Source organism: Rattus norvegicus, chromosome 10 (genome assembly GCF_021556685.1).
Source record: "Rattus norvegicus strain SHRSP/BbbUtx chromosome 10, alternate assembly SHRSP_T2T, whole genome shotgun sequence".
Classification (NCBI taxonomy): Eukaryota; Metazoa; Chordata; class Mammalia; order Rodentia; family Muridae; genus Rattus; species Rattus norvegicus.
In genome coordinates, this window is record NC_141543.1 from 94475753 (window position 1) to 94495831 (window position 20079).

The following is a 20079-nucleotide window of genomic DNA, read 5'->3' on the forward strand; positions in this document are numbered from 1 at the left end:
TGACAAGCCTGACCGTCCTATGTGAGCCAAGGAGAAATCCTGCCAGGGTGCATTTCATGGTGTGTGTGTGTGTGTGTGTGTGTGTGTGTGTGTGTGTGTGTGTGTGTAAAGGGGGATGAATTACAGTGTAGAAAAATCTCTAGGACTGGATCTCATTTTCATAAAAGATACAGCCAAACATAAAGGGTCTAAAAAGATAGAAGACAGATGGAATTTTTGAGGACAAGAGGAACCTTTGACTTCATTTATGGTGAGCCAGTATTTGCTTGCAATTTAAGGGACTCATGAGATGGCTCAGCAGGTAGAGAGCTCACTTCCTGCCAACCCCAAGTTTGACCCCCCCAAGGTGGAAGGAGAGAACTGACTAACCCAAGTTCTTCTCTGACCTCCACATCTGCATCGTGACGTGTGCGTACACGTGCGCGCGCGCGCGCGCGCGCACACACACACACACACACACACATCATAAGTAATTAAAAATACATTGAAGATTAAAGCCATAAAAACAAAGCGAAAACTCCCATTAAGGCCAATAAGCATGTGAGCTAAGCCCACAAGATGTTCCGGAAGGAAGACCAAGGGGCTGCTGGTATTATGTAACTGCTCATGTCCAGGACCCTTCCCAGGACACTAAAGGCACAGGCCGCCTGACCCCTGAGTCCCAGACTGTCTGTCTCCAGTCCTGCCTCGCTATTCCTTTGCCAGGGAACTCAGGGAACTTTTTGTGTAGGTAGTGTCAGAATTAGAACCCAGGGCCTCATACTTGCTAGGAAAATGCCCTAAAACTAGCTGTCATATGGTCTTAGAGCTAAAAATTGTACAGAGCCCTGAGAGAAAGAATGGGCTGATGCTACCCCTCTAGCTGGAGGAAGAAAGTGGGAGCACTGAGGGTGGACAGCCAGAGCCCTGGGAAGTCCAGGCTGTACGCTGGAGCTTTTCCAACTCCTGGACGCAGGACAAGAGAAATGTATTAGGGTTGTTTACCCTGTTGCTTGGGACTCAGAGAATCTCAGCTGAGGAACAGCTGAGAGGCCGGTGACTAAGCTCCCATCCCTGGGCATCCGTCTGTAGGACACTTCACACTCTCTCACCCGCCTCCCACCGCCCCTCCTCTCAGAAGGGACAGCTGAGCCTTCTCTGGTGGACTGGGGAGGGGAACTGAGGCTAAAGAGGTTAGGCACGAGGTCCTGGCACCCAAGCGGAAAATGAGCCATGCTGGCAAGAACCCAGTGTGTGCTTGTGCTGCCGGGGATAAGGATGGTTGGTGGCACTTGCTCCCTTCATGTAGCCTGTATGAAATCTGAGGTAAAGCTTACAGATTCTTCTCTTATTCTTCTACTCTGAGGCTCTGCTTTGACATCTACCACAGCCTGGCCCAAGTACAAACCAGGCAATAAATCAGGCTTATTCACATTCCAGCCAGAATCATTCCAAAAGCCCAGGGCAGCCATGACAGCAGAGCCAGGGTCTGCTCTACATGGAGGGCGCCCAGGGCCTGCTGCACCTGGGTGATCTCATTACTTGGGTCTCTTTCCTTTGAGACCAGGACATAAACCAGTTATTTACCCTGTGGGCAGTCCTCTAACCCCCTAAAAAAACCAAAATAACCAAACCAAACAAAGTCACAACCCACCTCAAACAAAATCCCCAAAACGATCCACATAAATTCCAACCCTTAGTCTTTTTGGTGAGGAACAAGCTGGCTCCCAGCAGAGGAGCGGGGACTTCCAAAGCAGGGTTTGAGACGGACGCCGAGGAGCAGAGCTGACACTACCACTGAGGCTTGTGGATCTGCGTTCCCATCTGGGCTGGGACAGTCCTGCAGGAAGAAGCCTCAGGCTCTAGGGCTACCTGGGTGGCAGTGGGCAAGCCACAGGGGAGGTGACTCCCTTCCTGTGGTGTATCATGACCTTCAGACAAGGACTCTCCTTTTCCTTTCTCTCTTCAAAGCTATGGTCTGTGACAAATTTGGATTTGAACCTGATTTAACCACCAGCATAGGTTCTTTTTTTTTTTTTTTTTTTTGGTTCTTTTTTTCGGAGCTGGGGACCGAACCCAGGGCCTTGCGCTTCCTAGGTAAGCGCTCTATCACTGAGCTAAATCCCCAGCCCCCCAGCATAGGTTCTTAATGTCTGCCTGGGCCACCTTTCCACATCGTTCTGCCTGTCTTGGACCACAATGCACCTGGCCAGTGGGAGGCAGGTTTAACTTCCAGTGTTTAGCCTCCTCTCCGGAGACACCTGACAGGTGATAGCTACTGTTCTATCACTCAGCTCTATGGCATGAGGGTTTTTGTTCAGCACGAGTTGCCTGTGAACTCAAACATCTCCCAGGCCTGGACTTGCCCCTACAGGCCCTGGTGTCTGTCCTCAGCGGTCAGGGCTGTATCCAGACCCGAGCTGCGTGCTCCTGTACTGCCTCTCACAGACATGCATACCAAGGGCAGCAATCAGGCCAGGCCACGTGACAGACCAGACCGCTCCCTTCCAACTCCAGCTGACCCAAGAGCAGCGAGCGTGCCAACCATCAGGGCAGAGCCCAGGATACCCCATGACTGTTGCTGACTGAAAGCTGAAGTGGAATGCAGCAGCCCGTGTGACTTCCCTTTTGGCTCTCTGGAATTATGTCTACTATTTAATTTTTTTTTCTGAGTCAGGGTCTCACAGTGTAGTCCAGTCTGGCCTACAGTCCATGACCATCCTCTTGCCCTAGCCTCCCCAGTGCTGGGAACTTGGGTGCGAGCCCAGCGGGGTATCGTCTTGGCATACCTTTTTGACAGCACACTGGAAGCCTGTCTGCTTGTCCTTCATTCTGTGGACTTCGCCGAAGGACCCTCTGCCCACCCGAGGCTGGTGTGTCATCCAGTGGACCTCTTCCCGATACTCATAATCCACTGGTTTGAGTTTCTGAGGTTGAAGAGCAAGAGGTCAGTTTCAGTGACCTGGGCAGCAGGGGGACAAAGGGCTACAGTGGGGAAAGATCTCCAGCCACCAGCTAGGGCTCTGGTGGCCAAATGGACACATCCAAAGATACCACCAGCCTTATGGTGGGATGACAAGGGAGACAGCCAAAACCGGTTCAGAGGATAAGAAGACAAAGGTGGGGCTGGAGAGATGGCTCAGTGGCTAAGAGCACTGACTGCTCTTCCAGAGATCCTGAGTTCAATTCCCAGCAACCACATGGTGGCTCACAACCATCTGTAATGGGATCTGAGGCCCTCTTCTGGCCTGCAGGCAGAGTGCTGTATACTTAGGAAAAAAAAAAAAAAAAGACAAAGGTGACCTTCACCGGCTGCCCGGGGGGTGGGTGGGGTGGGCAGATAGCTCCTGTGAGGAGAAGCAGAACCACCAACACCTTCAAAATAGAACACATAACTCAATAACTAGAGGTTGAAGAGACAGGAGCAAGCACAGGGTTAAAAGTGAATAGAATCGGTGGCTGGAGAGATGGCTCAGCGGTTAAGAGCACTGGCTGCTCTTCCAGAGGTCCTGAGTTCAGTTCCCAGCAACCACATGGTGGCTCATGGCCATCTGTAATGGGATCCCATGCCCTCTTCTGGTGTGTCTACGGTATATTCACATACGTAAAATAAAGTAAAACCTCTTTTAAAAAAGTGAATAGAATCAATCCCTCAAGTTGAACAAATCACTTCAACTTCCAAAGTTATTCAGGTAGAGAACTGAAGGAAAGAGGGGGGAGGTTAGGGAGGGGAGGAGGTAGGGAGTGGGAGAGGGAGGGCGATATCCTTCTGTTCATGGGATATTTTCACTCAACACACACAATTCATCAACAGTGAAACAACCTGAAGAACTGAAAATGGAGACAGCTACCAAGGCTGCCACACAAGCAGTAAAGTCTAGGTTTGGTCATCACTCTGCCGCTATTGATTGTGGGGAACCTTTAAGAGGTGTGGCCACCACTAGGGAGAAAGTATGTAACACTGGGGGTATGCCCTTCAAGCCAGAGTTGGGATCCAAGTCGCCATACTTTCTCTACCAGGTGCTCAGCCATAGTGCTGGACCCGAAACCTCTGAACCATCAGGCCAGACAAACCTTTCCTCAAGTTCATTGTCTTAGGCCTGTGTCGTCGTAACAGGATGCCCCGACTACACAGTCCCAATGCCTCGACCCCTGATGAGCAAACTGATTTGTCACCAAGGGCCTGAGGGATGCTGTTACCCAGGGAGGCCTCTCCCAGGGTCTGCTGACACGCTGCTTTCACCACAAAGCCCTCTCGTATGTATGGGAGGTGACGATTGGGCTTGAGGGAGGTTAGTTACCTCAGTAAGCAGGACCCCCTCGTTGTCCTCAGTTTCAGGGCTGAACCTCTGCAGCTTGGAGCTCCCTGATGACCATGTCTTAGCCAGGCTAGCCAGGCTGTGGGCCTGGCCTGAGCTCACACTTCCTTGTAGCGCGTGCACCAGGTATTCCTCGGCAGGGACCTTTTCTAGGGCCTCTCGGGACAGGCAGCTGGACTCCAGATGTGGGCCAGGCAGGGGCTTCTGACTGTCTCTGTAGGCCGGTTTGCTTAGGTGTGGTGGGCCAGGCAGAGGCCGCTGGCCACTTACAGCGGCTAGTTTGTCCAGGAAGGCCGGGTTCAGTGTATAGGGTCTCCAGGGCTCCAGGGGGTAGAATGGGAAAGGATGGGGCATTCTGCTGAAGGGGAACGGGTGAGTGGGGTGGGGCAGGGGGCCTGTGGCCTGCGGGTGGTGGAGTTTCCACACGTGGTTTAGACATTGCAGGGGGCTGATCAGTTTGTGGAGTTCTGGTCGAGGCAGCACTGGTCGCAGGCCTTCATCTTGTTTCTTAAAGCACAGGTGGCCAAGGCCTGGTCCCTTCAGAGGCTTGGTGAACTGGGAGACATTTCTGGCATAGAGGTTGCCTAGTGGAGACTCATCTTCCTGCAGGAAAAACACAGGCGTTACAAGTCCCAGTCAAACGCCCATGAGCTGGGACCAGGGCACGCGCAGAGGGTCTCACCTGCACTGGGATGGTACAGCTCTCTTGCTCAGGGGTTCTGGGCAGGGGCTTGGCCAAGGCCACTCCTGCCTGGGCCAGTGACTTCGACCTCCTCTTCCTACGTTTTTTTCGGGCTTTGCTGTGACGCTTCCCCTTCCGGCACACTCGGGCCATTTTGCCTTCAGTTGCATGGGCCACATTGTTGGGGATTTGATCAAGACTCTCAGACTGGCTGTCAAGAAAGGGGCACAGCCACATTCTGAGTGCAAGGGAGTGAGAAGACAGACTCTGAGTGCAAAGCTAGCTCTGTCATTGCAGTCACGCGTGATTAATGACAGGGGACGCGTGTGAGAAGCGCGGTGTCGGGTGAGTATGCCGAGCATCATGGAGTATACCAGCACGAACTCGGACAGCTGTATACCACAAGGGGATGTGAGCCTATGGGACTGCTGCTGTGTATGTGGCCCACTGTTGACCAAAGCCCCATTCTGTGGTACCTCTGTACTTGGATGGTGTGGGTAAGTTCCCAACCCCCAAGGAATACCAAGTTTTCTCATTTATGAAAGTATTTTCCACCACATGGGGGTGGTGGTGAGGCTTAAACTAGAACAGCTCATAAGCCTCAGTGCCTGGCCCCTCAGCAGGTTGTCCTACAAACTGCTTGTTGCCATGGGCTGGGGCAGAACTTCAGTTCTTCTCCAGGGCGCCAGCTCTCTTGCTGCTCCTTGGGTGAAATGACCCAGAGGGGGCCACTCTTGGGGCCGGCATCTTAGCTCTGAGAGGTCAGAGTTTCTATTATCTCTACCTCAGCTCTTGAAGTTATCTAGTTGCCATGGGAACAGGAGATGCTGCCAAATGGACTCCCTTTCTGGCTGGTGTAGCCACCAAGGATCTGCCAGGCTCACACTCATGTCGGGTACTAAAGGAACTGGCTTCAGGCAAGGGTTTGAAAGAGCTGTTGTGAAACAGCCATGGGCTCTGACCACAGCCTCAGCTGCAGCCCTTCCTGGGATGCTGGGAGCTTGCAAACTTCTCTCAAGCAGCCAAAGGAAGCGTTTATTAGAAAACCCATTCTCTGGGCCAAAAGGTGTCTGCGGCTACATAAGGGATTGCCTAGACGCTAAGGAGGACAGAAGCCTCCCTCCCTGATCCTGGGGGGCGGGGGGTTCCCCTATAGGATGGTGAAAGTAGCCCTTCTGGACTGTGCACATGACTGTATACCAGTTCAAAGTCACGGCTGTTCTCGGAACCTCCCTGCTGAGGGGAAAGCAGGGGTATCTCAAGGACTCGGGGTAGAGTAAAAATAAAATGTCAGGTTGACGGACGGAGCCAGGGGCAGCTTCTGAAACGCTGACTTGGCTGAGAGCGGCTGGGCCGGGAAGCTGGGTGGTTGCCAGGAGCAGAGCCCAGGTGCTGAAGCGGGGAGCCAGAGCCCTGATGGGCGTGGCCTGGGCAGGCAGCAGGCTGGTGGGCGTGGCGTTGGGTCCCGCCTGCCCAGCTCCAGTTGGCTCTCTTACCTGTACTGCTGTGACCCCGCGATGAAAATGCGCTCTGAGAAGGTGGGGCTGAACTCTTGGCTATTCTCACCTGAGAATCAGGGAAAAGGGTCAGATTAGCGGGGATGGGGATGAGAACAAAGACAAAGTCAGCATTTAGGGGAGAGCCTTTTACAGACAGGCCTCAGTGGTCACTTTCTTTCTCTGCCATACTCCTCTGTCTGATGGCTCGCCTCCAGTCCACCATCTTCTCTCTCAATGGGGGCTACCCTGTACCCCGGTTTACCGGTGAAGAGAGGATTGTCTGTAAAGCGGGGATCATGTGGAGCCTGCCTGTCTCACTCACAGTGAAGCTTCCTTGAACATTCCGCACCCCACAGGGCAGTTAGCTTGACAAACAAGCTGGCATGTATTTCTGTTTACACGTATGTGTCTATATGTACATTCATTTCATTTTAGCTCATTTGCAGGGTTGTTTTCTTGTTTCTTCTCAGAAACCAAGAGAGAGGCCTCAGGAGGCAAAGCAGAGGATGCATATATACGGAAAGAAATGCCAGGTTCTCTGGGTTCTAGCCCAAGGTCTGGACTGGAGGATGGTGCTGACGGAGGGGAAAGGGCTCTGGTGCTACTGAGGTCCCCTGGGACTTCTTGTTTCCCAGGCAGCCACCAATATCTATCATTTGGAGGCAACAGGAGTAAAGTGGAGAAAGCCAGACTTGGCCTCCTGCTGAGGCTAGCAGTTCGGAGACCAAGACCTGCAAAGCAGAGGGTCTAGGAAACTTGGCCTCTCCTGTCTGGGTCTCTCCACATGCTCCCATTAAGTACCTCAGCAGAAGGTTAAGGGCCAGCTTGATTTTCCTGTAGAGTCCTTAAGCAATCTTGACTCTTGGCTGCCCCTGTTTGGGTCACGGTGACACAGTCTCTATTTGCTATATCCCCATGATCCACCCTAGTGTGTGTACAACTCCCACTTACACATTCTGGCCTAGATGCTCAGTTGTGTCTGGAGAGATGCTTCTAGAGCAGTCGCTCTGACCTTGCTCTCCCATGGGGACTCCAAGGCTGGCCTCTTGTGCCCAGCCACCCATCTGCAAGCCCACTCACTTGCCACTGAACCCACAGTACCCTGGGTCCTTACATTCAGCCTGGGCGATGATGGAGATGGCGGGGGGCCCGCCCTCGGAACCTTCCTTGGCTGTGCCTTTGGTGATCACATCGTTGAGGATCTCCCACTTCCCACAGAACACAGGGCTCTTCTCCACCGCCTCGAGCTGGAAGATGCAGCTCTGCTTCTTCCCTGGTGACTGTGTCTTCTCCTTGGCTTTGGCGAACTCCTTCTGCTGCCCGACTGCCGACCCAGGAGTGCCTGGGCAGGCCACTTCCATCACGGCCATCTCCTAGGCTTGTGCTCACCTTGACAGGGCCAAACACAGATTTGGTCATTCAAATCCTAGACCCTGTGTGGTCAGCCACAGGTTGAACATGCTTGGAGGGGAAGCATGCATGCGTGTGGGTATGTGTTTGTATGGGGGTCACATGAGAGGTTCTTGGTTCTTTATGGCAAGGATACTCATCCTCTAGACACCCTGAGTTACAGGTAAGGACACCAACCTTGAACTATTTACAAGCATTCCACTTGTGGGAGCACTGGTCTACTGGCGCTGTAGTATAAATAGACTCTTCTGGGGGCTGGAGAGATGGCTCAGTGGTTTAAAACACTGCTACTTTCCCAGAGGACCCAGGTTCAATTCCCAGCACCCACATGGTGGCTCACAACTGTCTATAATTCATTTCCAGGGGATCTGACACCCTTACACATACATATAAGGAGGCAAAACCAGTGCATGTAAAATAAAATAAATCATTTAAAAATGGATTCATCTGCTGGACCTTCAGAGAGATGGGAGTCATTTTCTTCAGTGGTGTAGCCACTGGTAAACTGCCTGTGCTCTAGTAAATAACCCCACACCACACTCATGCAAGTGACCCTAGTTAAACTCAATGTAATACAAGCACTCATACATGCACACACATGTGCATACACACTGACAGGCACATAAGAAGGGGAATGGGAGGGAGATAAGAGGAAACAGATGGTTCAGTAGTTAGAGCACTGGCTGCTTATGCAGAAAACATGGATTTGGTTCCTTGTACCCACATGGCAGCTCACAATATAACTCAAGTTCCAGGGATCCAATGCCCTTGTCTGGTCTGGCCTCCATGGACACTGCATATGTGTTGTATATCATACATAAAGGTAAACCTTTAGGTACACATTTTAAATTATTTTAAATGATGTTAAACTGTTATATGTTTTGGCTTTTTGATACAGGTATATATATTCCTGGCTGTCTTGGATCTCAGTCTGTAGACCAGGCTACCCTGAACACAAAGATCTGCCTATTTCTGCTTCCTGAGTGCTGGGATCAGAGGTGTGTGTTACGATCACCTGGCCTAAAAGTAAATAACTTAAAAAAAGAAGGTAATGGAGTGAATATTACAAAAATACATTATACATCTTTGATGATGGACAAAATCATCAAAGAGCAAAAAACAATATGTTTTAAAGAAGAGTCAGTCTTTCCTCCCCTGCAGACAGCAGCAACATGGAACTGGACTTTTCTCGTCCTACAGTGGCTAAAACTCTTCCTGTTGTGTGGAAAACTTCATTTCCCCTGGACAGGGAGGTAAATCTCATTCTCCAAAACCGTCCCCTCACAGACCCCAAGGACACCTTGCCTTCACAGAGAGCACATCTATTCTGTCCATGGTGGCTTTTCTCCAATGGAGAAAAGCAAGGTTTGGTTTTGTTCTTAGCAGGAATAAATATATGCACAGTTATATCACGATGCGGATGCATTCTGCAAATGTATTGCCAGAAGAGTTTAGCATTGTGCGAGTGTCACAGAATGCATTATGACATCACTGGGGAAAGGAAAGTCTTAGGGGGCCAGTGGTACATGCAGTCCATTGTTGGTGGAAACACTGTCATGAAATGCGTGGCTTTATATGAATATGTGTGTGCAGAAATGTCACAAAGCCTACTATTCAGCCTAAAAATGGGCTGAACACTTGGCTCCTTTCCCATGATGCAACAGTCTGTGGCTCTCTGGAAGGTTCTGAAAAAATGGCTTCCTCCTCAGATTTCCGAAACTCATTTGCTGCAAAAATCTAGGATTTCTTTCAGGCAATGATAGGAGGAGTGTCTATACTGGAGACCTTAATACCAACCAGTATTCTGCATGAAACCCCACCTTTCTCTGGGTTCCACATGGACCATGCTGAGCCTTCCCACGCACACAGCACAGCCATACGCGGCTGGAGAGCATGTCCACAGCAGAGACGTTAGCATCATTACAAAAAGAACAGGGCTAATCCCGCCTTCCAACATTGGAAGACTTTTTTTTTTCTTCCAGAACCAGTTTCTCTCTGTAGCTCTGGCTGTTCTGGAGCTCACTATGTAGACCAGGCTAGCCTCAAACTCAGAGATCAGCTTCCTTCTGCCTCCTGAGTGCTGGCATTAGAAGCATGTGTCACCATGCCTAGCTAGCATTGGGATTCTTCCTTCCTTCCTTCCTTCCTTCCTTCCTTCCTATCTTCCTTCCTTCCTTCTTTCATTTATTTCTGTTTTTATTTTTGGATACATGGTTTCTCTGTGTAGCTTTGGCTTCCTGAAGCTCACTATGTAGATCAGGCTGGCCTTGAACTAAGAGATCTGCTTGCCTCCCAAGTGCTGGGACTAAAAGTGTTCGTTGCCACCTCTGGTCTATGGAACACTTTTTTTTTTTTTCGGAGCTGGGGACCGAACCCAGGGCCTTGCACTTGCTAGGCAAGCGCTCTACCACTGAGCTAAATCCCCAACCCGTATGGAACACTTTTTTTTTTTTTTTGGTTCTTTTTTTTCGGAGCTGAGGACCGAACCCAGGGCCTTGCGCTTCCTAGGTAAGCGCTCTACCACTGAGCTAAATCCCCAGCCCCTGGAACACTTTTTAAAGACAGAATTGTTTCTGGTCTTGTGCGATGCTGGGGATTGAGCCCAGGACCTCTAGCATATTAGATGCGTGCTGTACCACTGAATTACCCCCTTGGCCCCAACAAGACTTAAACATATGTTAATCAGTGTTCTGCCAGCATGTATTTTTGTTCACCACGTGTGTGCCTGGTACCCTCAGAGGTCAGAAGAAATGTCTGAGTCCTTGGAGTTGGATTTACAGACAGTTGTGAAGCCACTGCATGGCGTGGTTTCTCTAGGGAATGACACTAAGCCATCACACTGGCCCAAAGACTGGGATTACTGAAGAGCAGGGTATGACAGAGCCTGAGACCGTGCCACCTGCAGACAGGTCTTTAAGAATTGCTCTGGGTGGCGGGTTCATCTCTTACAGATGCTGACTTCCCTGCTGTACGCCATTACACTCAGCTCATACTTAGTGGCTCTTGGGGCAGAAATGCAGACCAGATGAAGCCAACCTTCTATGGTCCCTGGCCTTCTGCCCAGCCATGCCTGGAAGTTAAAGAGATGATGGGAGCTGAGGCTAGAATAGACGGTCTGTCACTTGGCCACTCTAAGAAGTCTATGGGGGGGGGGGTTCTTACTTCCAAATAGGCAAAAACCTCCAGGTAGGCTATTATAATTTTTCTTTTTCATCTCTCTACACTCCTCCCTGAATCCCACAACCTGCTGAAAGCTGAATTAAAGCCTACAAGAAAACTGACTTTTCTTAGCTTTTTTTTTTTTAAAAAACCAGGGAAAGCGAAATCACAAATCAACCAGAAAATCCCCCAAATGTAACAGAAGTAGGTGTACGCTTAAAGGGACCTCAGGGCCACTTCAATCTCCTCACTTTCTTGTGAAAAGCCTGAATCCTACCCAAGTGGTTCCCTGCTCAAAGTCACTCGGCTTATGTGTGGCAGAGCAGAGGCAGGTAGCAGACTCAGGCTCTTCAGGCCGGATGCACACCCAAGTTTCCCGGGCCCCAGGTGAACGTGAAAGGACACTCGTGTTCTCTGTGGTGGGAGGGCTCCTAAGAGCAGAGGGGGACCCTGTGCATGGCTGCATCTTAGTACAGAGAACAGCAAGGCAAACTCAAGACCACTCCTGTTGGTCAAACATGGGCTAAACAAGGGCACTGAACAACCAAAGACACTTCTAGACCTTCAGACAGCGTGATCGAGTACCAGAGAGGAAGACCTGAGCTGGTGATGAGGAAGATGGGTGGAGGTAGCCTGCCCCTGCCTAATGTTTAAAAGTTCACCCTGGGCTACAGCTTTGTTAGGAGGCTGTGGGGACCCTCTGGCAGCCCAGGACCTTCCTTTCATCCAGGTGGCTAGGCAGGCAGCAGGCCAGGGGCTGTCTCTCTCACCCCCAAGCACACACGACAAACACAAGCTGCGCTCTCTGGGGAGAATGTGAGGTTGAAGCCTCCTGTGTACTCCACAGTGACTCATCCCCAGCCCCACAGCTAGAACAAGGAGGAGGACCTACTGAGAAGCTGGCCCAGGAGATGGCAACTGGACCCAAGAATGGCTGACTCTCTCTCTCCCCGAGGCAGACAGTTCCAGCATGCAGCAGCAAAGCTCCTTCTGCAGTTGACTTTCCTGTGCCACATAATCATGACTCAGCCCCTCTCTCACAGCTTCCAGGTTCACTGGCCTGATAGCAGCTCTCCCACAAACATAGACCGGCTTGCTTCCCCTCTCCCTCTCTACTCCTATGTGCGTCTGACCCATAAAACTCAGTTCAGCACCAGTTCCAGGACTGGTAGCTAGGTGTTCTTCCTAGCACCCTGGGCTTTGGGTGCTGGCCCATCCCCATCTCCCAAGTCTTAAACTTGTCCTCTCTCTCTCTCCTGCAGTGTGTGGGGAGTTTCATACAAAATGAGGTCAGGACTCAATCCAACCCCCTCCTCAGCTCCACCTCAGCCTCCAGTGCAAGCAGCTGCCTGCTGTCTTCATTGTATGGAAGCCAAGGATGACAGCACCGGCAAGAGCCACACCTAGAGCCCACACAAAGAAAAGTCAGGGGTTCACTCAGCACCCTTTCGGGCTTGATGTGTACACCTAACCTGACACCCTCTTGCTGTGCCTGATAAGTCTGCAGGAGTCTAGGGGCAGAAGTGACTGGGTGCTACTAGATCAACCATAAGCTTTGCCTGTAAGAGTAGTTCTTGGGGGTTGGGGATTTAGCTCAGTGGTAGAGCGCTTGCCTAGCAAGTGCAAGGCTCTGGGTTCGGTTCCCAGCTCCGGAAAAAAAAAGAGAGTAGTTCTTGGAGCATACATGGGCTGGTCCAAGGCTCCTGGTACATACGTAGCAGAGGGCTGCCTTGTCTGGCCTTAGCGGGAGAGGATGCACCTAATCCTGCACCACAGTTGGGGGATATGGGGGGCACTGCCCTCTTAGAGGTGAATGGGGGGGGACTCTGTGAGGGAGACTGGGAGGGGGCAGCATTCCGGATGAAAATAATTGGGGTTGGGGATTTAGCTCAGTGGTAGAGCGCTTGCCTAGGAAACGCAAGGCCCTGGGTTCGGTCCCCAGCTCCGAAAAAAAGAACCAAAAAAAAAAAAAAAAAAAAAAGAAAAGAAAATAATTGTGTGTGTGTGTGTGTGTGTGTGTGTATACTCGTGCACACGCATGCGCATGGATTTTGTTTTTTAAATGAGCAATTCTTGGTTTGGCATCAAGGAGGTCTGGAGCCAGAGGAGCAAGACACACTTTGGGTTTTTCCAGGGAAAGGGTCTTGGTGCTCACCGGGTGCCCAAGCATATACCATGGCATAGGAGGTTGCCCCAGTGTGCCAGGGCACGGGCAGGGCTCCATGCTTGCTTCTGCCTTTGCATTCCCCTCACAGCGAGCTTTCTCATGCAGGAGTTTGCAACCTGAGTGAGAGTTATAGCCCCAGATGACTTCTTAAAATGCACTCCTGCTAGATCCACTGAAGAGCAACTGGGCTGCAGGCCAAGAATCTGCTTTTCTTTTAGTGCGGGGGACTGAAACCAGGGCTTCACATGGGCCAGGCAAGCACTCAATCTCTGAGGCACGTTACATTCCCAGACCTTTTCAGGAAAACATGTTTTGGGGGGCTGCCAAGCCTGAGACTTGAGTTTGATCCCTGGAACCCACTGAGTAGAGAACCAATTGTCACAAGTAACCCTCTGACCTCAACAGCTGCACCATGTTGTGTGTGTGCCACACTGTGTGAAATGAAATCATTTTACTTTAAGATATGGACTCGGAAGTCCTGCTTCCTGCACGCCCCCCCACCCCCAGCAGTTGCCATGCGCCATCCAAGTCTGAATACAAATCTGAACCTTTAAAAAAGTAATGCACTAGCGCAAGGCCCTGGGTTCGGTCCCCAGCTCCGAAAAAAAGAACCAAAAAAAAAAAAAAAAAAAAGTAATGCACTAATTTTACCTACACTCACATGGCGGGGGGTGGGTGGGTTGGTGCTGTGGTCAGAAGAGGCGGTGGGATCTCCTGGTGCTGGAGTCTCAGGACAGTTGAGAGCCACCTCACATGGGAGCAGAGAACCAAACTCAGGTCCTCTGAGAGACCAGTGAGTGTCCTCAACAGCTGAGCTGGCTCTCCTGTCCCAGGATCTGTCCTTCCATTTTTACTTCTTATGTATGGGTGCTTTGCCTCCATGTATGTCTGAGCACCATGTCTGGTGCCTCTGGAGGCCCGAGGAGGGCATCCAATTCCCTGGAACTAGAGTTACAGATGGTTGTGAACAGCCATCTGCAACTGGGTATCAAATCTGCGTTCTCCAGAAGAGCAGCCTGTGCTCTTTGGTCGTGAAACCATCTCTAAGCTCCTAGAATCTGTATTCGGACATTCTGGCTTTTGGGGCCAGGTCTGCCATTTGAGCCCTCTCTCTATGAATAGCAACTGCCAGTCCCCATTTACATTGTTTACATTTAACTTCAATGAAATAAGATGTAGATTCAGTTCCCGTGGTACACTCTGGAGAGCTCAGATGAAAAGCACATCTATCTCCAGGGTTCTGGGACAGAAATAAGATTTAGGCTAAATGAGTCTTTGATTCGTTAAAACGAACCACAGTAACATTTTAAATGTCGGCCTGTAGAGAAAATAACCTTTCTAAAATATATCCTATTTCACTTCCCTCTTTTCATAAGTATACTTACCCTGAGAACACCACCAGGCTGGGAACCAGAAGCTATGGCTTCTAGCTATATTTAAAAAAAAAAAAAGGAGTAGGGCCATTTCTTTTGTCAAATGAAATCATACTCATCACCCAATGAAAGCTAGGAGCATGCAATCTCATGTAACTCCTATTGGAAACAGCTGCCCCGGGTAACGGAGGTGGACAAGAGGCTCACGCACTCTGGCCTTCTTAAATCAGGACCACTGCAGACACCCCAGGTCGCCATGAAAAGAGTTAGGAGACCGATGGTCTCTGAGGTTCCTCCTAGTTCCTAGAACACGGCAGGTCAGGATTAATTGAGGGCTGGATGACTCCAAGTCAGAACAATGGTGGCTAGTATTTACTAAGCACCTAGCACTATTTAAGTTTCTTTTCAGTTGGGAAAAATAAGAAGTTCTCAGCATGCCTAAAAGGTTACACAGCTAGAGGTGTAGTGAGCTTGGCCCTGCCTCTGGAGCCTTGTGTTTTCTCTGACTTCTCTCTGGAAGTCAGAGTCCCGACTCTGTCAGCAATCTTCTGAGTAGAGGGAGGTGGAGAACACCCTGCCAGAACTAGTCTGGCCGACAAAGGACACCAAATCCATGTTCACCCCTTTGCACTTTACCAGGCTGGAGTTACTAGGCCCTCTGTGCTTCATGTAAACAAGGTGTCCACAGCCTCACCTAAGGCATTCCATATTCCCTTCACCTTCCTCAAAAGGAAAATCAAAACCTCTTTCAGGTCATCTCGAAAATGTCCACCAAAGGGCCAGAGCAAGGCCCTCTCAAACGATTTCATCTGGAAATAAGATCTCATCCTTCTCTGAATGCCCAGAAGGATAAATAGCAGAAGCAGAGTGCCTCGACTTCCTTAATAAGACACTGGTGGAAACCAATGTCGTCCTGACACTTCCTCTTTTCTGCCTACGGCTGGCCTAAGCTTCAGCCTAACAGAAAGGAGGGACAGTAAAGCCAGGGAGAGCCTAAGGCCAGCGCCAGCAAAAGCAAGCTGCCCTTGCAAATGGCTCTTCAGTCAGTTGTGCCCCACACCTGCCCTGCCCTGGCACCCAGTCAGCCAGAATGGTCCCTTTACTCAGTGGAGTTGGGTGGCCCTGGGCAAGCCCGATTCTCCTCCTTTACTCACCCTGCTCCTGTCTCTTCTTCATGGACCACTTATCCAGATCTTCCCTACCCTTTCCTCCTCAGGGGAAGCCATTTACATTGGCCTCCTGCATTCATTCAGTGACTATCCACTCAGCATAAGGGGAATACAGTAGTTGATACTGTTGACCTGTCTGTGCATGGGCACGGTGCTAGGCGCTTTTTCTGAATTGTCGATGCACCTGACAGTTACTGTCCCATTTGATAGATGAAGAAACAAAGGCTGAGAGAAAAGTCAGCTGCTGGAGCGAGCAAGGGTCAATGGAGACAACTAGAGAACTGGATGTGTGCTTAGGACTCAAACAATGACACTCTTGGCCGGTTCCCCTGACACTCAAGGATCAGCAGATCTTGTGGAATGTAGGAACTGCGTGGTGTTAACTAACTACAAGACTGGTGCTATTTCTGTTAGTATTTGGTAGTATTTCTCGGCCCTTGGAGGCAGGAAGCCCAAGAGTTAAGAATAGAGTAGGGGGGTCCCCGGTCTGTCAATAAGTGCTGAGTCATCAAGACTTCTGATCCAGTAGCACCGCCACATGCAGTGTTATGGCTTTTATGTTATGAAGTTGATGAGCTTTAATAGGCCCCTTCATTTTCCTTTTAAGCATTTTTTTAAATATTTTATTTATTTATTATATATATGAATGAGTACACTGTAGCTGTCTTCAGACACACCAGAAGAGGGCATCAGATCTCATTACAGATGGTTGTGAGCCACCATGTGGTTGCTGGGATTTGAACTCAGGACCTCTGGAAGAGCAGTCGGTGCCCTTAACCACTGAGCCATCTCTCCAGCCCCCTCATTTTCCTTTTAAAGATGCTTAAAAATCTCTACACAACATTATACAAGATTGTCAGGTAATATATACAATCTTTACTAAAAGAACCATGGAAGGATATGCTTTGGAAAGGAGAAAAATTAAACAAAAAAAAGGGAGGGCGTGAAATGTAGGAAATAATAGTAGGAATTGTTGTAATACGTTGGTCAATTTAATTAACAATTGACTATAAAAAATATCAGCCCAAGGAGCTGGAGAGGTGGCTCAGGGGTTCAGAGTACTGGCTGCTCTTCCAGAGGTGCTGGGTTCAGTTCCCAGCACCCACACAGTGCCTCACAAGCATCTGTGACTTCAGTTCCAAGGGCTGTGGTGTTCTAGTCTCATCTCTGAAGGCTCTAAGAACATACATAGTACACAGACAGACACAGGCAAAACACCCAAACACATAAAAGAACTAAATCTAAAGTAGATGAAGAATAAAAACCCTGTCTTTTGGGAGAAATTTACATATGAAAATGTACAAATTCCATTGAAAAATTACAGCTATGCATGTACATTAAAGTTTAAGAAAAACTTCCAGCCAGAGAAATGGCCCAGCAGTTGACAGCACTGACTGCTCTTCCAAAGGTTCTGAGTTCAATTCCCAGTAACCACATGGTGGCTCACAACCATCTGTAATGGGATCTGATGCCCTCTTCTTGTGTGTCCGAAGACAGTGACAGTGTACTCGTATACATTAAATAAATAAATAAATAAATAAATAAATAAATAAATAAATCTATCTTAAGAAGGAGGAAAAGGAGGAGGAGGAAGAGGAAGAGGAGGAAGAGGAGGAAGGAGGAGGAAGAGGAGGAGAAGGAGAAGGAGAAGGAGAAGGAGAAGAAGAAGAAGAAGAAGAAGAAGAAGAAGAAGAAGAAGAAGAAGAAGAAATAATTACTACTTCCATGAGAACAAAGATACCAGCCAGGGTGGTGGTGATGTACGCCTTTAATCCCAGCACTTGGAGGGCAGAGGCAGGCAGATCTCTGAGTTCGAGGCTAGGCTGGTCTACAGAGTGAGTTCCAAGACAGCCAGGACTACACAGAGAAATCGTGACTCGAAAAACCAGAGGGGGCGGGGGGTGGGGGGGGTAGGAAGAGGCTACCAGAACTTCCAAACTCAAAGGGTAATAAAGGCAAAAACTCTGGCACTGTAATGGGAAATAAGGGAAAGGAGGAAAAAGAAGACAGGATATTAAAACATAAAATACTAATGCAAGTTAAGGCAGAAGTAAAAAATTAATGTATTAATATAAAGTATTAATATAAATATAAAGTAAAATGTTAATGTATTATTAATTACAATGAATTATACAAACACACATTTTTGAAACAGACAAGCTGTTTACATCTATTCAGCATATGTGGGCACATGTGCGTGCGTGTGCATGTGTGTGCATGGTCTCCAAAATACATACAAAAACACATACACACATATACACATACCAATCCTGAAACAAAACAACCCCCCCCCAGACCCAAAACCAACCAATCAAAATCCCCAAATGTGTGTTTCTCCTATCAGCAGATACAGGGCTCAGAGCACACACTCAGGGCAGTCACTCAGAGGCCCCAATAAGGAGTCTTGGAGCCAGAGACTGGAGGCACAGGAGGATTCTGGTGAATAAGGTGCCTATTCCTGTCCTATAGAGCCATGAAGGCACTGGGCACACACGGTAAGTCTGCCTTGCCCTGGATGACCTGAGGAAGACAACGCAGTCCTTAGAGGGGCTCGTACTATGACTAGCAGTCAGAAAAGTACGTACAATCTTGGAGACCGCAGGCAGAGACAAGCAGAGGGGATCGGGTGGGACACATGGGGACAGTCAGTGCAGCTGTGGCAGTTAGGAGAGCTCCCTACAGCTGATGCCTGGGCTGCGTCTAAAATGTTGCTCAAGAGAAAGGAGAGGTGAGGGCTTGGGGAGGTGCCAGCTGATAAGACACTTGCATGTGCCTGAAGGAGGCGTGAGCCCAGTCAGCCTAGCCCCGCCAGGGAGCCTCCTGCCTCCAGAGAGAGGCTCAGAAAATAAGGAGGAGCTGCTGAGAGGGCTCAGCAGGTGAAGGAGCTTGCCACTAAGCCAGATGGTAGGAGGAGAATGACTCCAAGTTGCTCTCTGACCTCCACACCCACTCTGTGGCCTCGCCACACCCACACACATGCAAAGTGGATGAGTAAATAAAAATACAATGAAAAAATAAACGTGGGTGACTCCTGAGGAACAATACCAGACCTCAGGCCTCAGGTCTCTACACAGACATGCACATACATCACAAACACCACATGCACGTGCGGGAGCTGGTATTCCAGGTGAGGTGTGGCCCAAGGAGTTGCAAACCAGAGCTGAAGCTCTCTGGTAGGGATCGCAAACTCTCTTAAGTAGCTGGTGGCTGAACGGAAGCTGCAGCTTCAGCACCCTGAGAAGTTGGTTCCCCTGCACCCCAGGCCCAATTCTCAGGAGAGTGAAGATTGGATAAATCTTCATTCCCTCTCATTCTTGGGAACAAGGTTCTGAGGGAGGACTCTGGGGGAAGAGCAGAGAGTAGCTGCTGGACATCTACTGGTGGTACAAGCTACAGGGCTCTGGCAGGCCAGCTAGATTTTTTTCCAAGGGAAATGGGGGGCAGGTGATCACTGGCAAGAACGGGCGGGAGCATGCCAGAAGCTGTACTTGGGCACTCTGGGAGAAGTTGCACTGGAAGGATTGTGAACTGCCTCCTTGGCCAGCTTGAAGCCCGCTCCCTAGAGGGAGATTTCTTTTGTGTACTTCCCATTAATGATATAAAATATGAAGGTTCATTAATCATTAAACTCTTATAGATCAATTATATAAAAAAAGAAATCTCACATGCCCACAACTATTCAGCCTTACGGCCAATTCCACAAAGTCAATGGCTGGGTTAAGAAAGTGTGTAGGATAAAGTTTATGAGCCCTCCAGTCCCCACCACACATCTGGCAGCCCTGGCTGGCCCAGGGCCAGAGGAAACACTGATTGATACTCCCCAGGGTAATCACCCGCATCTATTCCATTAGAGTAGGTCTTAGCCACTTCCATGCCCTCCCTGACCTCGGCCCATCCCCTCTGGGCTGAGCTCATTGTCAAACACCATGTCCTCCAGACAACCTCAGGCTGAAAGAAATCTGTTGGCTCCACAGTGCTTACAGGTCCAGTCCCAAGTCTGTGGTCTACGCTCTCTCTGACCACTGTTTCCCTAAACAAAAGGGCGTGGCTCTGGCTGCTCAGATCTTTCCACAACTTTCTAGCTACTGGACTTTACAGGTCTCCCAGTGGGCTCTCTTCCTGTGTGGCCACCTGGCACTTCCTCCTTATCCTACAGAGACAAAGCTCAGACCTTCCACTTCCAGGAAGTCGCTCTGACAACCCACGGCATCTTAGTTTTTTTCCTCTCCTTACGCTGACCCTCCTTCACGTTTACTTATCTAGTGCGATGAACACGGGCTGAAAACCGGGACAGTAACAAATTATACAAGACCACAGCCATG

At 49.7% G+C, this 20079-nt stretch overlaps 1 protein-coding gene and 1 long non-coding RNA gene across 3 annotated transcripts in view; one reads left to right on the forward strand and one right to left on the reverse strand.

Annotated features, from left to right (window-relative positions):
• Nucleotides 1-20079, reverse strand: part of Map3k14 (mitogen-activated protein kinase kinase kinase 14) — a 50221-nt gene that overhangs the window by 16190 nt on the left and 13952 nt on the right. Inside the window, 5 exon segments of one of the 2 annotated variants that reach the window (NM_001108301.1) lie at nucleotides 2769-2906; nucleotides 4281-4901; nucleotides 4981-5191; nucleotides 6477-6546; nucleotides 7594-7868. In NM_001108301.1, the coding sequence (NP_001101771.1) occupies nucleotides 2769-2906; nucleotides 4281-4901; nucleotides 4981-5191; nucleotides 6477-6546; nucleotides 7594-7849 (1296 nt within the window). In that variant the 5' untranslated portion in view covers nucleotides 7850-7868. 2 annotated transcript variants of the gene reach the window in all.
• On the forward strand, nucleotides 519-3613 carry LOC148003124 (uncharacterized). The gene is made up of 2 exons (XR_015632147.1): nucleotides 519-2001; nucleotides 2122-3613. It is a non-coding gene; the product is annotated as an uncharacterized LOC148003124 (long non-coding RNA).